At 39.2% G+C, this 18,784-nt stretch overlaps 1 protein-coding gene across 2 annotated transcripts in view; it reads left to right on the top strand.

The window, feature by feature from the left end:
- The window catches only part of FAM49A (family with sequence similarity 49, member A), a 110,915-nt gene that overhangs the window by 77,748 nt on the left and 14,383 nt on the right, over window positions 1-18,784 (top strand). For both annotated transcript variants that reach the window (XM_011942069.1, XM_011942070.1), the window contains 2 exons: window positions 16,563-16,684; window positions 18,567-18,672. In XM_011942069.1, the coding sequence (XP_011797459.1) occupies window positions 16,563-16,684; window positions 18,567-18,672 (228 nt within the window). The remainder of the gene's footprint in view (window positions 1-16,562; window positions 16,685-18,566; window positions 18,673-18,784) is intronic.

Here is an 18,784-nt window from a genome sequence, read left to right as displayed (position 1 = left end):
CTAATCTTTCTTGAGTGATGACTTCAGTTTACAAGAATAAGTATGTCTGAAGTTCTACTCAAGATTGTGCACTCAGACCCACCAGTATGGTGCCCAACATGGGCAGCAGGCATTAACCTTTCAATGAAGTAGTGTCAGTAATTCTAAGGCTGAAATGATCGTTAGAAACATCTGGTGAACCTTCTTTTTATATGGTTACCTGAGACTCACCGAAAAATTCAGAATCAGTTGTTTAGTCCCAAGAATCCATTTTCCCCACATTTCCAGGTGCTTCTGATGATAAGCTGCTTTGTGAACCATCTTTAATTCATGCATCCAGGTGAGGATACATAGTTAGTGTTTACAACAGGGGAGCTAACCCATGCAACTTTTGGAGCTCCAAGATCCAAAGCTTGGAGTGGAAGATCTCCAAGTTAGGTAGAGGTTCAAGTAAATTAAAATCTATGCATTCTCACTTCACATAAACTATTTTATTTTCAATCAGCAAATAACTTGATCTATCAAAGATTTCTTTGGGATCGAGTGGACATTTCTCCAAAGAAAATAAACAAATGGCCAATAAGCACATGAAAAGATGTTCACTGTCATTAGTCATGAAGGAAATGCAAATCAAAATGACAATGAGATCGAGTTTCACACCCACTAGGATTGTTCTAATCAAAAAGAGAGACAATAAGTGTTAGTGGGGATGTGAAAAAAAAACAGGATTATCATACACCACTGGTAGGAATGTAAAATTGTACATCTGCTTTGGAAAACAGTCTGAAAATTCTTCAAAAGGTTAAACATAAAGCCACCATATGACCCAGCTATTCCACTCCTAGATATATATGCAAGAAAAATGAAAATATATGTCCACATGAGAAATTGCACATTAATGTTCATAGCAGGATTATTTATAGTAGCTGAAAAGTGAGAACAGCCCAAATGCCCATCAGCTGATGAATGGGCAAATAAAATGTTGTGTCAATTCACTGCAATATTATTGATCAATTTAAAAAATGAAGTACTGATAGGTGATATGACATGGATGAACCTTGAAATCATTGTGCCAAGTGAAAGATGCTAGTTACAAAGACCACACACTGTTGATTTCATCTGTATGAAATGTCTAGAATAGGCAAATTTGTCAAGACAGAAAGGTTAGTTGTCTAGACCTGGAGGTGGGGAGGGAGTTGGAGAGAAATGAGGAGTGGCTGCTAATGGGTACAACATCTTTTTGGGGTATTAATGAAAATGTTCTAAAACTGATTGTAATGATAGTTGAACAACACTAAGAATATATTTTAAACTGTTTATGCACTTTAAATGGGTGAATCATATGGCACATGAATTAAATCTCAACAAAGTCATAAAATTGTTTTTTAAAAAGGATTCCTTTGGAAGATCCAATTATTTTCTTCTGGTTAATGCTGACATTATTCCATCTTCACAGAATATATTATTTCTTCTTTTCCTGATAACTCCACTTTTTAAATTTTATTTTCATTAGGACATAATTTACATACACTAAGATGCACTGGATCTAAAATAAACATAAAAATTAAAATAATAATAAACATGCTTATACATACAAAAAAAAAAACAAAAAACGGTGAAACAGTTTTCCAAATGAGATGTGCTATTTTACACTCCTACCAACAACTAAGCAACTCCAAGTGTTCTACATCTTCTCCGACATTTGGTATTGTCAGTCTTTTTTCTGTTAGCTGTTCTAGCAGTGGTGGGGTAGTATCTCATGGTGTTTTTAATTTGCATCTCCATAATAACTGCCAGTGTTGAGCTCTTTTACATGTACTTATTGTATAGTTGCTTATCTGTTTAAGCAAATATCTTGTCATGTCTTTTGCCTAGTTTTAGTTAGGTTGTGTGTCTTCGTATTGGTAAATTGTAGTAGTTCTTTATTGTAGTTTGGATACATGTGTTTTGTGAGATATATCTTGCAAATATTTTTACCTAGTAAGCTTACCTACTTATTTTCTTAATGATATCTTTTCATGAATGGAAGTTTCAAGTTTTGATGAAGTACAGTTTATAATTTTTAAATTTTATGCTAAGCACTTTCTGTATTCTAAGAAATTATGACGTATACCAAGGTCACAAAGATATTTTGCTTTGTCTTCTTCTGAAAGCTGTATTGTTTTAAGCTTTACGCTTAGATCAGTGACTGATCTTGAACTAATTTTTGTATATGTTGTGAAAAAGGTATTAGGTTTATTATTTTTTCATAGTCTATAATATGGTAGTAGCACAGGTGGATTGCTTTAATGTCCATTTCATAAATGTGCTAATTGTAGTATGTGTGATACGGGCTACTTCAGGATTCTCTGTTTTCTCTGATTGATCTACCTTCTCACCAATTAATACCAAATATAACAAATAACAGGCCTTAGAGTCAATAAAGAGTAAGTCTTTTAACTCTTTTGCAAGATTGTTTTGGCTATTCTAACTCCTTTACTTTTCTAAATAAATTTTCTAATTAGTCATCAGTTTCTACAATAAAAAATTCTACTGGGATATTGATTATAATTGCATCAAATCTATGGAACAATTAGGGGAGAATTGCCATCTGCATAATATTGATTTTTCCTATCTATGAATATGGCACATCTTTCCTTTTATTTATATATCATTTAATTTTACTCACTAATATTTTACAGTTTTTAATATAGAAGTGCTGCACATCTTTTGTCAAATACACCCCTAAGCATTTTATATTTTGACTATACCAGCCTTTTTATGGTTAGTGTTTAACATGGCGTATATTTTCCCATTCTTTTGCTTTCATCCTGTTTATGTCTTTATCATTATAGTGTGTTTCTTGTAAACAACATATAGCTGGTCCTAGCTTTTTCATCCAGGCTGATAATATCTGCCTTTAGGCTGAGCACAGTGGCTCATACCACCATACCTTTGGGAGGCTGAGGCTGGCAGATTGCAAATTAACACCTTTTCACTTTGTGCTTTTGTTATATATGTTGCTTCTATATATGCCATAAACTTCTCATTGCAATGTGGTTTTTTTTATTTTAAACTGTCAATTACCATTTAAGAGTGTATGTGTGCATGTGTGTGTGCACGTGCATGCATGTCATTTTAATAAGGCCTTCATATTTACTTGCATATTTATCTACTTGTTCTGGTGTTCTTCATTCCTTCTCACATAACAAGGTCTCTCTGGTGTCATTTTCCCAAGTCTAAAAAACTTATTTTAATGTTTCTTTTAGTTCAAGTCTATTGGAAACAAATTCTTTGAGTTTTTATCTGTCTAGATATATTGCCATTTAATTTTCATTTTTAAATGATACTTACATAGAGTTCTAGATCCACAGGTTTGGGGGATTTTGGAGTTGCAGTTATTGTTTGCTTTGTTTTTCTTAAAACACTTGAAAGAAATGATTCCATTGTCTTTTGACTTTCATTGTTTCTGATGAGAAGCCATTTTTATCATTGCTCCCCTAAATGTAATATACTTTTCTCTGGCTGCTGTTAATCATTTATCTTTATTTTTGTTTTGTAGTATGTTTTCTTTGTCATTATCCTGTTTATGGTTCTCTAGTTTTCTGGATCTATAAATTAATACCTGTCATTAATTTTGAACATTCTTGCTTATTATCTTTTCAAATGTCTTTTTCTGTTGTTTTCTTTTTCTTCTGGGACACCAATTATATAAGTAAGGTAATTTGACATTGCTTCACAGATCTCAGATACTCTGTTCTATTTTTTAAATTCTTTTTTTCTTTGTATACAGTTTGTATAATTTTTATTGGTCTGTCTTCAAGTTTACTGATACTTTCTACTAATAAACTTATCAAGGAGCTTATCATTAGTAGAAACCATCTAATGTGGAATTTTTCATTTTTAGCATTTCTGTTTTCAATGGCACAAACAGCAATTACTCTTGCACCACCTAATAAATAGTTTCAAAGGATTTTCTGAAATTTTCCATTTTTACACATACATTATTCAACATTATAGATTCTTTAACATATTTTTTTAGTTATTTTAGGATCCTAATCTATACATTTCAACCTCTGGGCTATCTCTAGACTGTATTATTGAATTGTTACTTTTTTGGTGGTATTTTTTTGCTTTGTGTTTGGTAATTTTTTCCTTTGCTTTTTTTTAACAAATGTCAAGCAGCAGAACAGTGATGACTGATGTGAATAATATGTGCACTCAGAAAATCACATGCCTTTTCTTCTGTCAGTCCACTAGTGTGGTTGAGTCCATCCAATCTGGATCTGGGCTACACTATTGCTTGTTATACCTGGTTCACTGTAAATTTCAGATATTGGAGGGAAGGATCAAAGCAAGTCCTTTACCAGAGCTGGGGATCTGAAGAGTTTGTCTCAGTTTTCCTGTCGCATCTTCAGCCTTCAGAAGGCCCTCTAGTGCACCTGCTTCTCAGGATGGCTTTTCTCAACCTCCTCGGCCTCACCAGGCAGACAGTTGTTCTTTACTTACTGGGGACTGCCTGGTGGCTTTCGCTTCATTTTTCTAATCTGCCACAGCAGGCCTGGCATGCTGGGCCCTAGAGGGCACCTTCCCAATGCTCCTCCCCTCCTGTTCATGCTTCACCCTTAGGTAAGCCTGAGAGTGCAGGAGCATTTCTCTTGTGTATCTTCCCCTAACCCAGAGGGTTTCTTTTTTAAAATCTTTTTTCCTTTCTTATTCTCAACTTCTTTTGTTAGCACTTGGTGAAGGTTCATGGAAGAGACTCTGCAGGTTGACACAGACTGTCCTACTGCCTGGAGCTCCCAGGGACTCTCAGCTTTCATGACACTTCACACTCTTCCTTTTACAGTGTGTGAAAATGTCAGCTATTTTCTTGTTACCTGCATCTATGGCAGCTTTCTCCTCTTACCATTTCTCTGTAAAACTTGAAATCACGTGTGGTCTCATATCTCCCAGGAAAGTCTTGTCACCTTATGGATTATAATTCATTAAGGACTTTTGCAACCTCCACTTTCTTATAGTTGAAAATAACAAGGATTTGTAGAGAATCTAACTTGTTCTCTTGTTAGGGCGAGAGCAATATTCTTTGTGAATTTTACCTTTTTTTAAAAAAAAATGTGAAAATGTGTTACATATTTATATCTAAATGTGTTACAGATATATATCTAAATCAACATTATTTTGTATCATCTAATATATAGTATGTATAGATATTTCTCTGATTTTCTCAAATGGCATTTAATAGGTTTTTTTTACTGTAATCAGAACTGAAATGAATTCACACAATATATTGGATTATGTTTCTTTTCTTTTTTATTATGGTAAGAAGATCTACCATGAGATCTACCCTCTGATCAGATTTTAAGTGTATAATACCGTATTTTTAACTATAGGCAAGTTGTCGTAGCATAGATCTCTACAACTTATTTGTCTTGCATAATGGAAACTTTATGCCCGTTGATTAGCAACTCTCATTTTCCCTTCCCCATGCCCAGGAAACTACCATTCCACTCTCTGTTTCTATGAATTTGACTCCTTGAAATACCTCATGTAAATGGAATCATGCAGTTTGTGTTCTGCTGTTAACTTGTTTGTTTTGCTTAGCATAATATCCTCAAGGTTCATTCATGTTGTTGCAAGATTTCCTTCTTTTTTAAGACTGAATAATATTCCATTGTATGTATAGTCTACATTTCCTTTATCTGTTTATTTTAAATGGAAACAACTCAATACTTTTGGTTCAATTTTTCACATTATCATAAAAGGGGTATTCTATGTGCTAAGCTTCTGCTAGTTGTGGTGTGAACAGCTGCAAGTTTACACTCTACTGGAGGAGGCAGACATGATGCCCAACATCAATAATGCAATATTGGTAGATGCTGTAGCAGGGACACGACCTGTGTCCCAGGATTCACAGGAGAGAATAACTAATTTGATCTGAGATAAGACAGAAGAGACAGTTGCAGAACGACAAGTCTGGGAAGATTTCCAAGAAAGGGTGAAATAATAGCTTCAGTGATGCCATATTTTACATCTTCCTTTCTGAGAGACTTTTTTAACTTCCACTTAGGTTGTTCCTGAAAAAAGTCTCTACATTCAATGCCCTTTAGCTCTCACTGCATGATGACTTTTATTATACTGTTTTACTAAATTATTACTGATAGTTTGTACTTTCACTTTAGGATGTCAGTCTTATTTTATCAATTACTTCATCCCCCTCATCACCTGTCACTGTGGCAGGCATATAACAAGTACCCAATAAATGCTTTCTGAATCTCATGATCCTGTCCTCACCCTCCTAAGGTCCTTGAGGACAGGAACTTTATTGTTGGATCCATATCTCCCAAAAGTATCTGGCATCATTGGCACTTAATAGTTAATTAGTCCATTTTCACACTGCTGATAAAGTCATACCTGAGACTGGGCAATTTACAAAAGAGAAAGGTTTAATGGACTTACAGTTCCATTTGGCTAGGGAGGCCTCACAATTATGACAGATGGCAAGGAGGAGCAAGTCATGTCTCTTACATGGATGGCAGCAGGCAAAGAGAGAGAGCTTGTGCAGGGGAACTGCTCTTTATAAAACCATCAGATCATGTGAGACTTATTCACTATCACAAGAACAGCTTAGGAAAGACTTACCCCCATGATTTAATTACCTCCCACTAGGTCCCTCCCACAACATGTGGGAATTCAAGATGAGATTTGGGTGGGGGTACAGCCAAATCATATCATTCTACCTCTGGTCCTTCCCAAATCTCATGTCCTCACATTTCAAAACCAATCATGCCTTCCCAACAGTCCCCCAAAGTCTTAACTCATTTCAGCATTAACTCAAAAGTCCAAAGACCAAAGTCTCATCTTGGACAAGGCAAGTCCCTTCCACCTATGAACCTGTAAAGTCAAAAGCAAGTTAGTTACTTCCTAGACACAGTGGGGGTACAGGCATTGGGTAAATACAGCCATTCCAAATGGGAGAAATTGGCCAAAACAGAGGGGCTACAACATGATCTCTTTTGGCTCCATGTCTCACATCCAGGTCACACTGATGCAAGAGGTGGGCTTCCATGGCCTTCCTTTGGCTTTGCAGGGTATAGCACCCTTCCTGGCTACTTTCACAGGCTGCTGTTGAGTGTGGCTTTTCCAGGCACACAGTGGAAGCTCCTAGTGGATCTGCCATTCTGGGGTCTGGAGGATGGTGGCCCTCTTCTCACAGCTTCACTAGGCAGCACCCCAGTGGGGACTCTGTGTGGGGGTGCCCATCCCACATTTCCCTGCTGCACTGCCCTAGCAGAGATTCTCCATGAGTGCCCCACCCCTGCAGCAAATTTCTGCCTGGACATCCAGGCATTTTCATACATCCTCTGAAATCTAAGTGGGCGATTCCCAAACCCCAGTTTTTGATTTCTGTGTACCTGCAGACTCAGCACCACATGTGAGCCACCATGGCTTGGGACTTGCACCCTCTGAAGCCACAGTCTGAGCTGTACCTTGGTCCCTTTTAGTCACAGCTAGAGTCAGCTTGGATGCAAGAAACCAAGTCCCTAGACTGCACACAGCAGAGGGACCATGGGTCTGGCCCACAAAACCATTTTTTCCTCCTAGGCTTCCAGGCCTGTGATGGGGAAGTTCTCTGACATGCCCTGGAGACTTTTTCCCTATTGTTGTCTTGGCGATTAACATTTGGCTGTTAGTTACTTACACATATTTCTGCAGCCCACTTGAATTTCTCCTCAGACAATGGGATTTTCTTTTCTATCACGTTGTCAGGGTGCACATTTTCCAAACTTTTATGCTCTGTTTTCCATTTTAAACTGAATGTCTTTAACAGCTCCCAAGTCGCATCTTGAATGCTTTGCTGCTTAGAAATTTCCTCCACCAGGTACCCTAAATCATCTCTCTCAAGTTCAAAGTTCCACAAATCTCTGGGGTAAGGGCAAAATGCTGCCAGCCTTTTTGCTAAAACATAACAAGAGTCACCTTTGCTCCAGTTCCCACCTTTTCATCTCCACCTGAGACCACCTCAGCCTGGATTTCATTGTCCATATCATTGTCAGCATTTTGGTCAAAGCTATTCAACAAGTCTCTAGGGAGTTCTAAACTGTTCCACATTTTCCTGTCTTCTGAGTCCTCCAAACTGTTCCAACCTCTGTCTGTTATCCAGTTCCAAAGTTGCTTCCACATTTTCAGGTATCTTTTCAGCCGTGCTCCACTGTACTGGTACTGATTTACTGTATTAGTCTGTTTTCACGAGCTACTGATAAAGACATACCTGAGGTTGGACAATTTACAAAATAAGGAGGTTTAATGGACTTACAGTTCCACATGGCTAGAGAGGCCTCACAATTACGGCAGAGGGCAAAGAGGAGCAAGTCACTTCTTACGTGGATGGCAGCAGACAAAGAGAGGGAGCTTGTGCAGGGGAACTCCTCTTTATAAAACCATCAGATCTCATGAGACTTATTCATTATCACAAGAACAGCATGGGAAAGACTTGCTCTCATGATTCAATTACCTCCCACTGGGTCCCTCCCACAACACGTGGGAAATCAAGATGAGATTTGGGTGGGGACACAACCAAACCATATCATAGGTGCTCGATAAATATGCTTCATTGATTTTCCTATTATCTCGTAATATTCTACTCTCTGTTTTCAATTCTGGATTTTATCTTTCTCTCATACCTTGGCTAGGTACTACTTTGGAAATATAGAATATTTGATCAGTGTGTTAGAATTAATTGCAGGGAGAAGTCATCTGTTACTGCCAAGAATCAGTCATCTGGTGGTTAATCACCAACTGTCTGAGACACTGTCAGGGATCAAGACTGGGTAGTTTTCTTCTGCAAATGTGTGTTTGTCTCCTTACTGGTGTGCACAGCCCTGAGGGGAGAATTTAGATGGCATTTTATGCTTATATTATTCTGTGTCTTATTCAGTGTCCAGCCTAGAGCTGAGCACGAAATGTAAGCTGAGGAACACTGACTTTGATTGATAGTTACCAATGAAGAAACTATATGCAGAACATCTCTTGCATTCCTCAGGCAGAAACAGCAGCAGTGGGGTGTGGATTCTTAGTGTGGCAGGGGTCCTGGAGGGATGAGATATAGCACATAAATATAGGGACATTAGAAGAACATGATCTCTTGTTCAAGAAGCATATAATTTTATTAAGGCGGTAAGATGTAAGCATATGGAAGAGACAGTAGTACAGGTAGTAGGGAAGAAGTCTGTAACAGAGCAGAGAGCAAGGGATCTGGTAGCCAGAAGTACAGGTTCTAGATTGGACTAAAGAAATGTTTCTTAGAAGATAGTGGCTGAAAAAAATGGTTTTCCTGCAAGACAAACTCACATTAATTAACATAATAGGAATGCCAAGATCAGTAATGGATGTGGTGGGGGCTGGGGTGTAAAGAAAGAAATTCTGACGTCTTCAAATCATTGTACTCTTAAAAATGCCCTGACTATGTTGACCTATATGGAATATAGACTCCTACTCTTTAAAACAAGGGTGTTGAGTCAAATCAACCTATTATCTGGGATTGTTGCTGTTGTTGCTAACTCAGACCACTCCCTGCCACTATTGGTTTCTTCTTTCATCAGTTCTTCTCTGCTACCCTCCCATCTGCTAAGCTGTTCAGAGGAGGCTTGATAATCTTAGAAGTGGGGAAATATCAGAAAATATCAGATGTCTTTTGTCTAGTGTCCTCACTTTACAAAAGGAAACAAACAAAAACAGAACATACCTGAGAAGCAGTTTATTGATGGCAACACAAAGATTCTGTGACAAAAAAAAAAAAAAAAAAAATCTTCAATTTTTGGCACTTTTGCTTCTTTTTTTTTTTCTTTTGACGGAGTCTTGCTCTGTAGCCCAGGCTGGAGTGCAGTGGTGTGATCTGGGCTCACTGCAAGCTCCGCCTCCCAGGTTCACACCATTCTCCTGCCTCAGCCTCCCGAGTAGCTGGGACTACAGGCGTCCGCCTTCACGCCTGGCTAATTTTTTGTATTTTTAGTAGAGACGGGGTTTCACCATGTTAACCAAGATGGTCTCGATCTCCTGACCTCGTGATCCACCTGCCTCGGCCTCCCAAAGTGCTGTGATTACAGGCGTGAGCCACCGTGCCTGGCCAGCACTTTTGCTTTTAAGTACTTTAAATCTATTCCATCATCTTCATTATGACCCTGCAGGTAGGGAGGAAAGAGGCTATTCTTAGCTTCCCTCTCTTTTAGCAAGAATGAATCTGGACCCAGGGAGATTACTTGACTTACCCTGAGGTCTAATATTGAGTAGCAGTGAAACCTGGTCTCAAAAGTGCCATCCTTGGACTGCCACCACCACAGTGTCCCACTGCATGTGAAGGAAATAGACAGCCTGCAGGAACTTTGACCCTCATACTCTTTTCAGTCCTACTGTGGTTGTTCCATAGGAAAGGGCTTTGGGCCCTGGTGTAAGATGACTAATGTCCTCTAAGAATAAATATGTCAGACCTGTCACACTTATATTTTCCGGCAGACTTTTGCAATTTTATGCTGTTTTCATAAGCAGTTAGTATTCTGCTATAAATCACTTCATTTTACATCCTCAGATATTAATAACAGATAATTATTTATACTTCTTAGTTTCTCCTGAAGGGGAGAGAGATTGGAGGAGAGAGAAAGTGGGTGGGAAAGAAGGGCAGAATTTAATTTACTGCTTTGGTGAATCCATTTTGCTGTACTTTTTTACAGTGTTTATACAACAGTCATGGGACACAGAGATAGCTATATATCCTATTGATGAAATGCCAGGGCATCTTTCTAAACCAAAGACATCTCTATGTAAATGGTGTTTTCTACTCACATTAGCTTAGGTTAATTTGATTCTCTGTCAGATTGTCCATACAGTCCTAAATAGGTTGTTAGGAAAATGTGTATATGTTCCTGGTGCATTTGGAGACGGTGTAAGTCCTTGGCCGATTTATAAAAATTAGAACACATGGATTTAATAGCGCTTCTCCAGTGCAAGCCCTGCCGTTGTGCCCTGTGGCAGGTTCAACAAAGACCTTCCCAACAAACAAAGCACATAGCCACCTTCTTCTCCATTAGCATCAAGGAGTGCCATGCATTGGTTTAAATAAATATCACTGTTCTCCACAATGAAATCTTCCACCGTGCCTCAGGTGACAGCAAAGTATTGACAGCTAATATTCACCATCATTAACAAATTGACCCCCTGCAAAAAGACGAATCCTGTTTAACTATCTTAATGTATAAGGTACTTACGCTATTGTAAATTCTAGACACTTGGAATTTAGTGAGTTCTTGACATCAAATGTGTATGTGTGTAAGGTAGCAGGGTACATGATACTTTTTCATACTCTCCACAGTAGCGAGTCCAGAACAGGACTTTAAATCATCCCCCCCACCCAGATAATGTCCTGGATACACTTGTTCCAGGGCTCCTAGAAGTATTGGTTTCTGAAATTGCCTGTGTAAATCACAGATTTTTAACAGCTTTATTGTTAGACAGGAGTAACCCCAGCTTTATGTAACCATTCTCCTCAATTTCAGTGAAATAATTGGCAATGGTTAGAAGTTTAGAATGTGGTTCTTAGAGGGAACATTACCAAAGAAAACACTGGCTGCAACTAGAAATAAGGACCCCTTTTCACCAATAACATTGTTGGTGTGTGTGTGGTGAGGAGTGTTTGTACCTTTCTTTGACTAAAGGTCAGTCCTTGTGTTAAAAATAGAAAAGCCAAGCTCACAGTTCAGAGTTCCTGTTCACTCAGCAGATGCTTTAAGGGGTTGCTGATAGCTTAAATTTAGTAACCTTTTCAATCACTAATTCTTCAGGGTTCCTTTCAAGATGTCTTTCTATGACATCTGAAAACACAATAAATTTTAAAAACGTGTTCACCACTTGAATCTGAATATGGAGAAGGCCAAGTGCAGACTCCAAAGCCTCTCAAAGGGATTCTCCAGATGGCAAAATGGTAACAGTTTTCAGATTAAAAAAGTAAACATAAGTGCAGTTTTTCACTGTGTCAGACTCAACAAATACCCTATTAGTGTGTTAACCACACTGATGAGACATTCAGGCCATAGATCAATAATGGATGATTTGAGAGCATAGATGTTAATGAAAGAGTGGATGGCCAATTTGACTGTAGGTAAATACCTACATCTTAACGGTAACCAGGAGAGATGTAACCATACAAGAGCCATTTGACTGCAGTGAGCTATGATGATACCACTGCATTCCAGCCTGGAAAGAGCCAGACCCTGTCATTAAAAAAAATAAAAAAGTCATTTTGGGAGTAGAGACAGAGGACAGGATCTAAACGTAATAGGACCTTTACTTACTACACTGCTTTCAAGTACCCAGCATTCTATCCCACCTTACCAATTTCTTCATGTATTTATTGATTCATCACACGTTTATTGCCTGTCTCCAATGGCCTTCTCAAAAGATCTCAGAATTCAAAGACAAGCAGAAAAAAAATCACAAAACAGTGTGAGTAGTATATTTAAATTATTTGTTCAACTGTTCAGCAAATTTTTCTTGAACATCTACTATGTGCTAGGCCCTGTGCCAGACCCTAGAAATATAATGTCAAGTGAAACAAATATGACCAGAGTCCTACAGTCTAATGGATAAGATTTTCATTAATTAGTTCTGACTGTATTATCAGTTAGCTGCGGGATGAAAATAGAATGAATCATGGACTTCCACAGGGATTTAGACCAATGTCACATGTCACTGTGGACCACACAGTCCTTTTCCCATTTGAAAAGAGAGACAGACAGACAGATAGAAAGACAGACTGACAGACTAGAGCTTCTCCCAGTTGTCACTCTCTTCCTTGGAAGCTGACACCACTTGTGATTTGAATCCCCTGAGAATCTTACAGCACTCTGGCCCGTAAGGCAGGAACTGTGCTGCCCGTCTATAGCTGGAAGAGGTGACTTCAGTTTCATGACAGGAAAGAAGGAAGAAATTGGGCATCCAATAAAACCAACAAATTTTGGATGAAAATGAGGCAACATATTTCTAAGCCTGGATGAAAGACGGAAATTATGGAGTGGCTTTCTCCCACCGCATCCCACCACTGCTAAACCACATGAGAAATATTTCTAATAGGGACCAGGAAATCTGCCAAAAGAAACAGTTTCTTAGAGAGGGAGGCTGAGGACTGAGGTTCCTGTCTTATAGATCACCTCAGCTGCCAGGAGAGAATTACTGTAGGATGGAAGGTATTTGTTTACCACAGCCCCCGAAGTCCGCCTCCTCTGGGAGAGAAGTGGTACCAGCCCCCTGGTTACTCATGCAACTCTGTGGTCATATAAACGTCAATGTTGATTTGTTGAAAGGACCCCTTCACCTGGGATGGAGAGTGCAGTTTGTCTGTCTCTAGTGCCAGTACCTTTTTCAGGCCACCCTATCAGAAACAGTCTTATTTTTGAAACAGTTAAGAAAGGCCTCTATTTTTAAAGACTGACTTGAAATCTTTCTTTTTTTTCTGTTTAAGTAATCATCAACAGAATTTTTTTAAAAAAATTTCCAGCTCTCCTCTCTGGCTCACTTAGTTTTAATTCTGTTTTGTCTAAAACTTATCAAGTGGTGACTTGCTAGGGTGGAGCCAGGTGACAGTTGAGATTAGAAGGCTTTCTGTTCTGGCCTCAAAGTGCCTTCTTCTTTCCCATACCATTCTATAATTACATTCAAATAGTCTTAGCCCTGAGAATCTTGGTCACAGACTATCTTGCTTTTCTTCTTCTCCAAATAAATACATGTCTAGGAAACTGTCTTTGTTTAGCTTTTGATTTTTCAAAAGGAGAAAGGATTTGAATAGTCAGTGTTTTATTTTTATTTGTTTTCTAGGATCGTTGCTTTGCATTTTTCCTTATGTTTTCTTCCCTGACACTTTTCTTATCAGAAACTGCCAGCCTGACCCCAGAATTCTATTCTACCAAAACACTTTCTCCAGTTATAGGCTTCCTAACTTGCGGATTTTTTGGTTTCTGTTTAAAACACTTGCTTCACTTTGAAAAAAGTTTGAGAAAGCAGAAAATGGTAAAATACAAAGTGATTAATATTGTGAGTAACATCGTATCTGAGAAAACTTACCAAATGTTTTTGGGAAACACTGATAGGCCATAAAAACCTAAAAAAGTTCAGGTTGAATACCCCTTATCCAAAAATGCTTAGGACCAGAAGTGTTTAAGATGTGAGTTTTTTGTTTCTGATTTTGAAACAAAATTGCATTATACTTATCAGCTGAGCATCCCAAATCCAAAAAGCCAAAATGCAAAATATTCCAGTGAGACTTTTCTTTGTGTACCATGTGGGCATTTAAAAACATTTCAGATGGTGGAGCAGTTCAGATTTTTGGATATAGGAAGCTCAACCTGTGATAAATGTCTTTTTCTCTCACAGTCTCTGGTAGATTCTGTTTCCTAACCTAGCAGATTTGCTTGTTTGTTTGTTTGTTTGTTTCTCAGCCTCACTTTCTCCAGCTGCCACACCTTTTTCCAAGCCATACTCTCTCACGAATATACTCCGTTTTACCTTCCATTGCCCCAGCTCAAGTCCTGTCCCTTACGTGTAACTGTTTCCACTCTTCCCAGACCACATTCATCTTCTCTTTCTCTGAGTCCTGATGCACATACATTCTAGTACCTCCTTACTTCCCAGTTGAAATGGTCTTATCCTTTGAATGTATAGTTTGCAAGGTTTGTGAATAACCTATGAGGACCTATGATCTTTTCTTCAAAGAGAATTGCCATGGCACTGATGATTTTCACTCTTCATTTCCTAGGAAACTCTACCAGTTTCTTAGGTCTTAGGCAGGACCCGGTGAGTCAACTAGTCTAAAAGTCTCCATGGGCTCCAGTCATGGAGAGTTTAGGTAACTGAATCAGGAGCAGCCACCCTGCCTCAATTCCTCCTCTTACCTCGGCATTTGCAAACACCAAGTCAGCATAGCCAGTGCCCCACTTTGCCATCACTTACCTTGTGGATTCTGTCTTTTTTTTTTTTTTTTTTTTTTTGAGATGGAGTCTCGCTCTGTTGCCAGGCTGGAGTGCATTGATGTGATCTCAGTTCACTGAAACCTCTGCCTCCAGGATTCAGGCAATTCTCCTGCCTCAGCCTCCCAAGTAGCTGGGACTACAGGCATGCACCACCACGCCCAGCTAATTTTTATATTTTTAGTAGAGATGGGGTTTCACCATGTTGGCCAGGATGGCTTCAATCTCCTGACTTCATGATCTGCCTGCCTTGGCCTCCGAAAGTGCTGGGAACCACCGCACCCGGCGGTGTCTTTTTTTTAACCCCCAGAGAAACACTGGTGAAAAACCCTCTTACAGGATCAGCCCTTTGTACTTCCATAAGGATTAGTTAAAACTGAGATTTGATCTGGGGAGGGTTAGACCAGGTGTAAACTCAGCCTTCACCCTCTGTTAGTGAGGTCTGCTGCAAGTATGCAGTGCCTCAGGATCTTGATATTTGAAAACAGAGTTTTATAAGATAACATCTGTCGCCTCTCCATGAGCAGTGCCTTTGTTTTAGATGGAGAGATGAGCTTCCCTGCTAGGCCAGGGAGATAACCTATTGCATAGGAATTGCAAGATAAATAAAACCCAATCTTTACTACCTCTCCACCACCACCCACCAGCTCCCATGAAATGCTCGCTGGAACAACAATACATACTGGCTCCAGGAAGGTAATCAAGTGGGTGCTTCTGCGACTGTTAGAATATTGTTTTCATTATGGAAGCTTCAGTGCGTCACTTATTTTTGTGGGTAACAGTCATGGTCAAGACCAAAGATAAACAGAACATTTGTCTTTAAAATGAACTCCCTGCATGTCTTTGCCAAACCTCCTGAACATGAGATCAGGTTCAATGAGAAGTGCTTTCTACGCACCCATGTGTTCAGGAATGATATGTCGTGATTTGAAGGATTTTAGTTATCCAGTTTTTAAGCATATTTTTAAATATGGAAATATAAGGTGGACTGTTTTTCCCATCCACACTCAGATTCACATATTTTCAATCAAAGCAGAAATATTCAGTTGCTTCTCCTTTAAAAAGAAGACCAATACAGAGTTTCCATTTTACAAGATGAAAAGAGTCATGGAGATGGAGTGTAGCGATGAACGTATTTAATATCAATGAACAATACACTTAGAAGTGGCTAAGATGGTAAATTTTATGTTTTGTGTATTTAACCACAATAAAAATAGTAATTTAAAAAATATTAAAATAATAAAAAGACCAAAAAATGTGGGCTCAAAAACACAATGTTTATTCTTTCTATCACCCAGTGCACTGTTTTACATAGGAGGTGTGCAAAAAAATTGTTCCACATAAATAAGTGACTATAATGATTCCTGTATACTTGTTTTATGACTATAAAAATATCATTGACTATTTTGAACTGAGTAATGGGCAAAGTTGTGTCAGTTTTCCCTTCCTAGCAGCTTATTAGGTTAAAGAGTAAATACCAGAGCAGCAGGAATACGATAGGATTGTCAAGCAGGTAAAACTGAATATCCATCCTCCTCCCAAGCTATTTGTAAACACCAGCACTCTGTGTCTCTCGGTTTCCCTGTTTCTTAGATGCTCAGCCTACAGAAGGAGAGAGAGAAATCTGGAACCAGATCAGCGCCGTCCTTCAGGATTCTGAGAGCATACTTGCAGACCTGCAGGCTTACAAAGGCGCAGGCCCAGAGATCCGAGACGTATGTTAATGATCACACTGAACTGACAACACCCGAGGAATGGAGGGAAAACCACACATGCACACAGACATACACAGCAAGATTAAGTAATAGCTATAGTATTTCCTAGAGTACCAGGAAGAACAAGGAGGGTAATGTGTCCTTAAAAACAAAATGCATGGGCCGGGCGCAGTGGCTCACACCTGTAATCCCAGTACCTTGGGAGGCCGAGGTGGGTGGATCACCTGAGGTCAGGAGTTCAAGACCAGGCTGGCCAACATGGTGAAACCCCATATCAATTAAAACTACAAAAAAAATTAGCTGGGCATGGTGGCAGGTGCCTGTAATCCCAGCTACTTTGGGAGGCTAAGGCAGGAGAATCACTTGAACCCAGGAGGCGGAGGTTGCAGCGAGCTGAGGTTGCATGTCGCACTATTGCACTCCAGCCTGAGCAACAAGAGTGAAACTCTGTCTCAAAAAAAAAAAAAAGTTAAAAAAAAGCATGAATGGCGCCTTTTATTCTAATGCATTAATCTGCACACACAATGCTATAAATTAACATTACCCATTCTCTTCCTAAACACACAAGTGATATTGCAGGACTCACATTTAAACAATAACGTGTCAATATATTATTTCATTTAAGGGAAACAATGTAAAGTCTGTGAACAACAGTTGAAATATGGACCATGAAGTCTGGGTGGACATGTACTTTCTAGCATTTGGTAATTACTGAGGCAGGTTCCACCAGTGTGATATACAAGAGCCAAAATCACCTTGCTTTCAGTTTGTCATCTCAAATGTCTTATGAGATTTTCTAAAATTAACAAAAAACAAAACAACAACAAAAGCAAAAAAGAAAATCACCACTTTGATTTTTGCAACTTCCCAATACCTTAAAAGCAAGAAACTTCACACTGTTTTTATTTGAAAGCATTAGCTTTGTGGCAACACCAACACATACATATATGCATACAAATACACACATACACACACACGTACACATGAACGCATGCACACAGTACTGCCACTGCCCCCAGGCTTCTGAAAAGCACACCACCACCACCATTATAATCCTCAAGTTGCTGAAACTCAGACACGGCGGAGTTTCTAAGAAAGTAACAGTCTAGTTAGAGGCCGGGCACGGTGGCTCAAGCCTGTAATCCCAGTACTTTGGGAGGCCGAGACGGGCGGATCACGAGGTCAGGAGATCAAGACCATCCTGGCTAACACGGTGAAACCCCGTCTCTACTAAAAATACAAAAAACTAGCTGGGCGAGGTGGCGGGCGCCTGTAGTCTCAGCTACTCGGGAGGCTGAGGCAGGAGAATGGCGTAAACCCGGGAGGCGGAGCTTGCAGTGAGCTGAGATCCGGCCACTGCACTCCAGTCTGGGCGACAGAGCAAGACTCCGCCTCAAAAAAAAAAAAAAAAAAAAGAAAGTAACAGTCTAGTAAGAGGTGATTTTTCTACTTAGGGGTCACCATTTGATTTAGATAATTTAGGTAACATTACAAACTGGCAGGAATGCAATACCTATTAAAGAGAAAGGAAATGTCTACAGAATTTGCACTTTATAATGAGCACTAATTCCACTTTAGAGGAGTCAAATGGTGATGGAGAGGGCTGAGTTTCTTCCCACTTAGATGCGAATTTTTTGTATTCAAAATAACAGAAACAAGTAAGATGACACGGGATGTAATTGTAGAACCACTTGCTGTGTGTTCAAGTAAATTTCCATTCAGAATGAGCATGTTGGAGGACAGTCCAATGAAGTGGTGTTGATTTAAGTAGTATACATCAGCAAAGTAGAGCAGGGATTGTATTTTAAACCAAATCTTAGGGCATTTTGATGTGGAGCTTACCACTTCTTTTTAAACAGTCAGCTCTACTGTGTTTTTGTAGGCAATTCAAAATCCCAATGACATTCAGCTTCAAGAAAAAGCTTGGAATGCAGTGTGCCCTCTCGTTGTGAGGCTAAAGAGATTTTACGAGTTTTCCATTAGACTAGGTGAGTATGTGTTTGTAGTTTTCATGGCCCACATACAGAGTTCTGTTTTGGTGTTTGAGTAGGTAGTGGGAACAGCTTGGCATGTTGGAAAATGTCCCACATCCATCCACTG

The sequence above is a fragment of the Colobus angolensis genome, unplaced genomic scaffold (genome assembly GCF_000951035.1).
Source record: "Colobus angolensis palliatus isolate OR3802 unplaced genomic scaffold, Cang.pa_1.0 Scaffold205, whole genome shotgun sequence".
Taxonomy (NCBI): Eukaryota; Metazoa; Chordata; class Mammalia; order Primates; family Cercopithecidae; genus Colobus; species Colobus angolensis.
The sequence above is the reverse complement of the archived record's forward strand: the minus strand, read 5'-3'. Positions and strand labels throughout refer to the sequence as shown.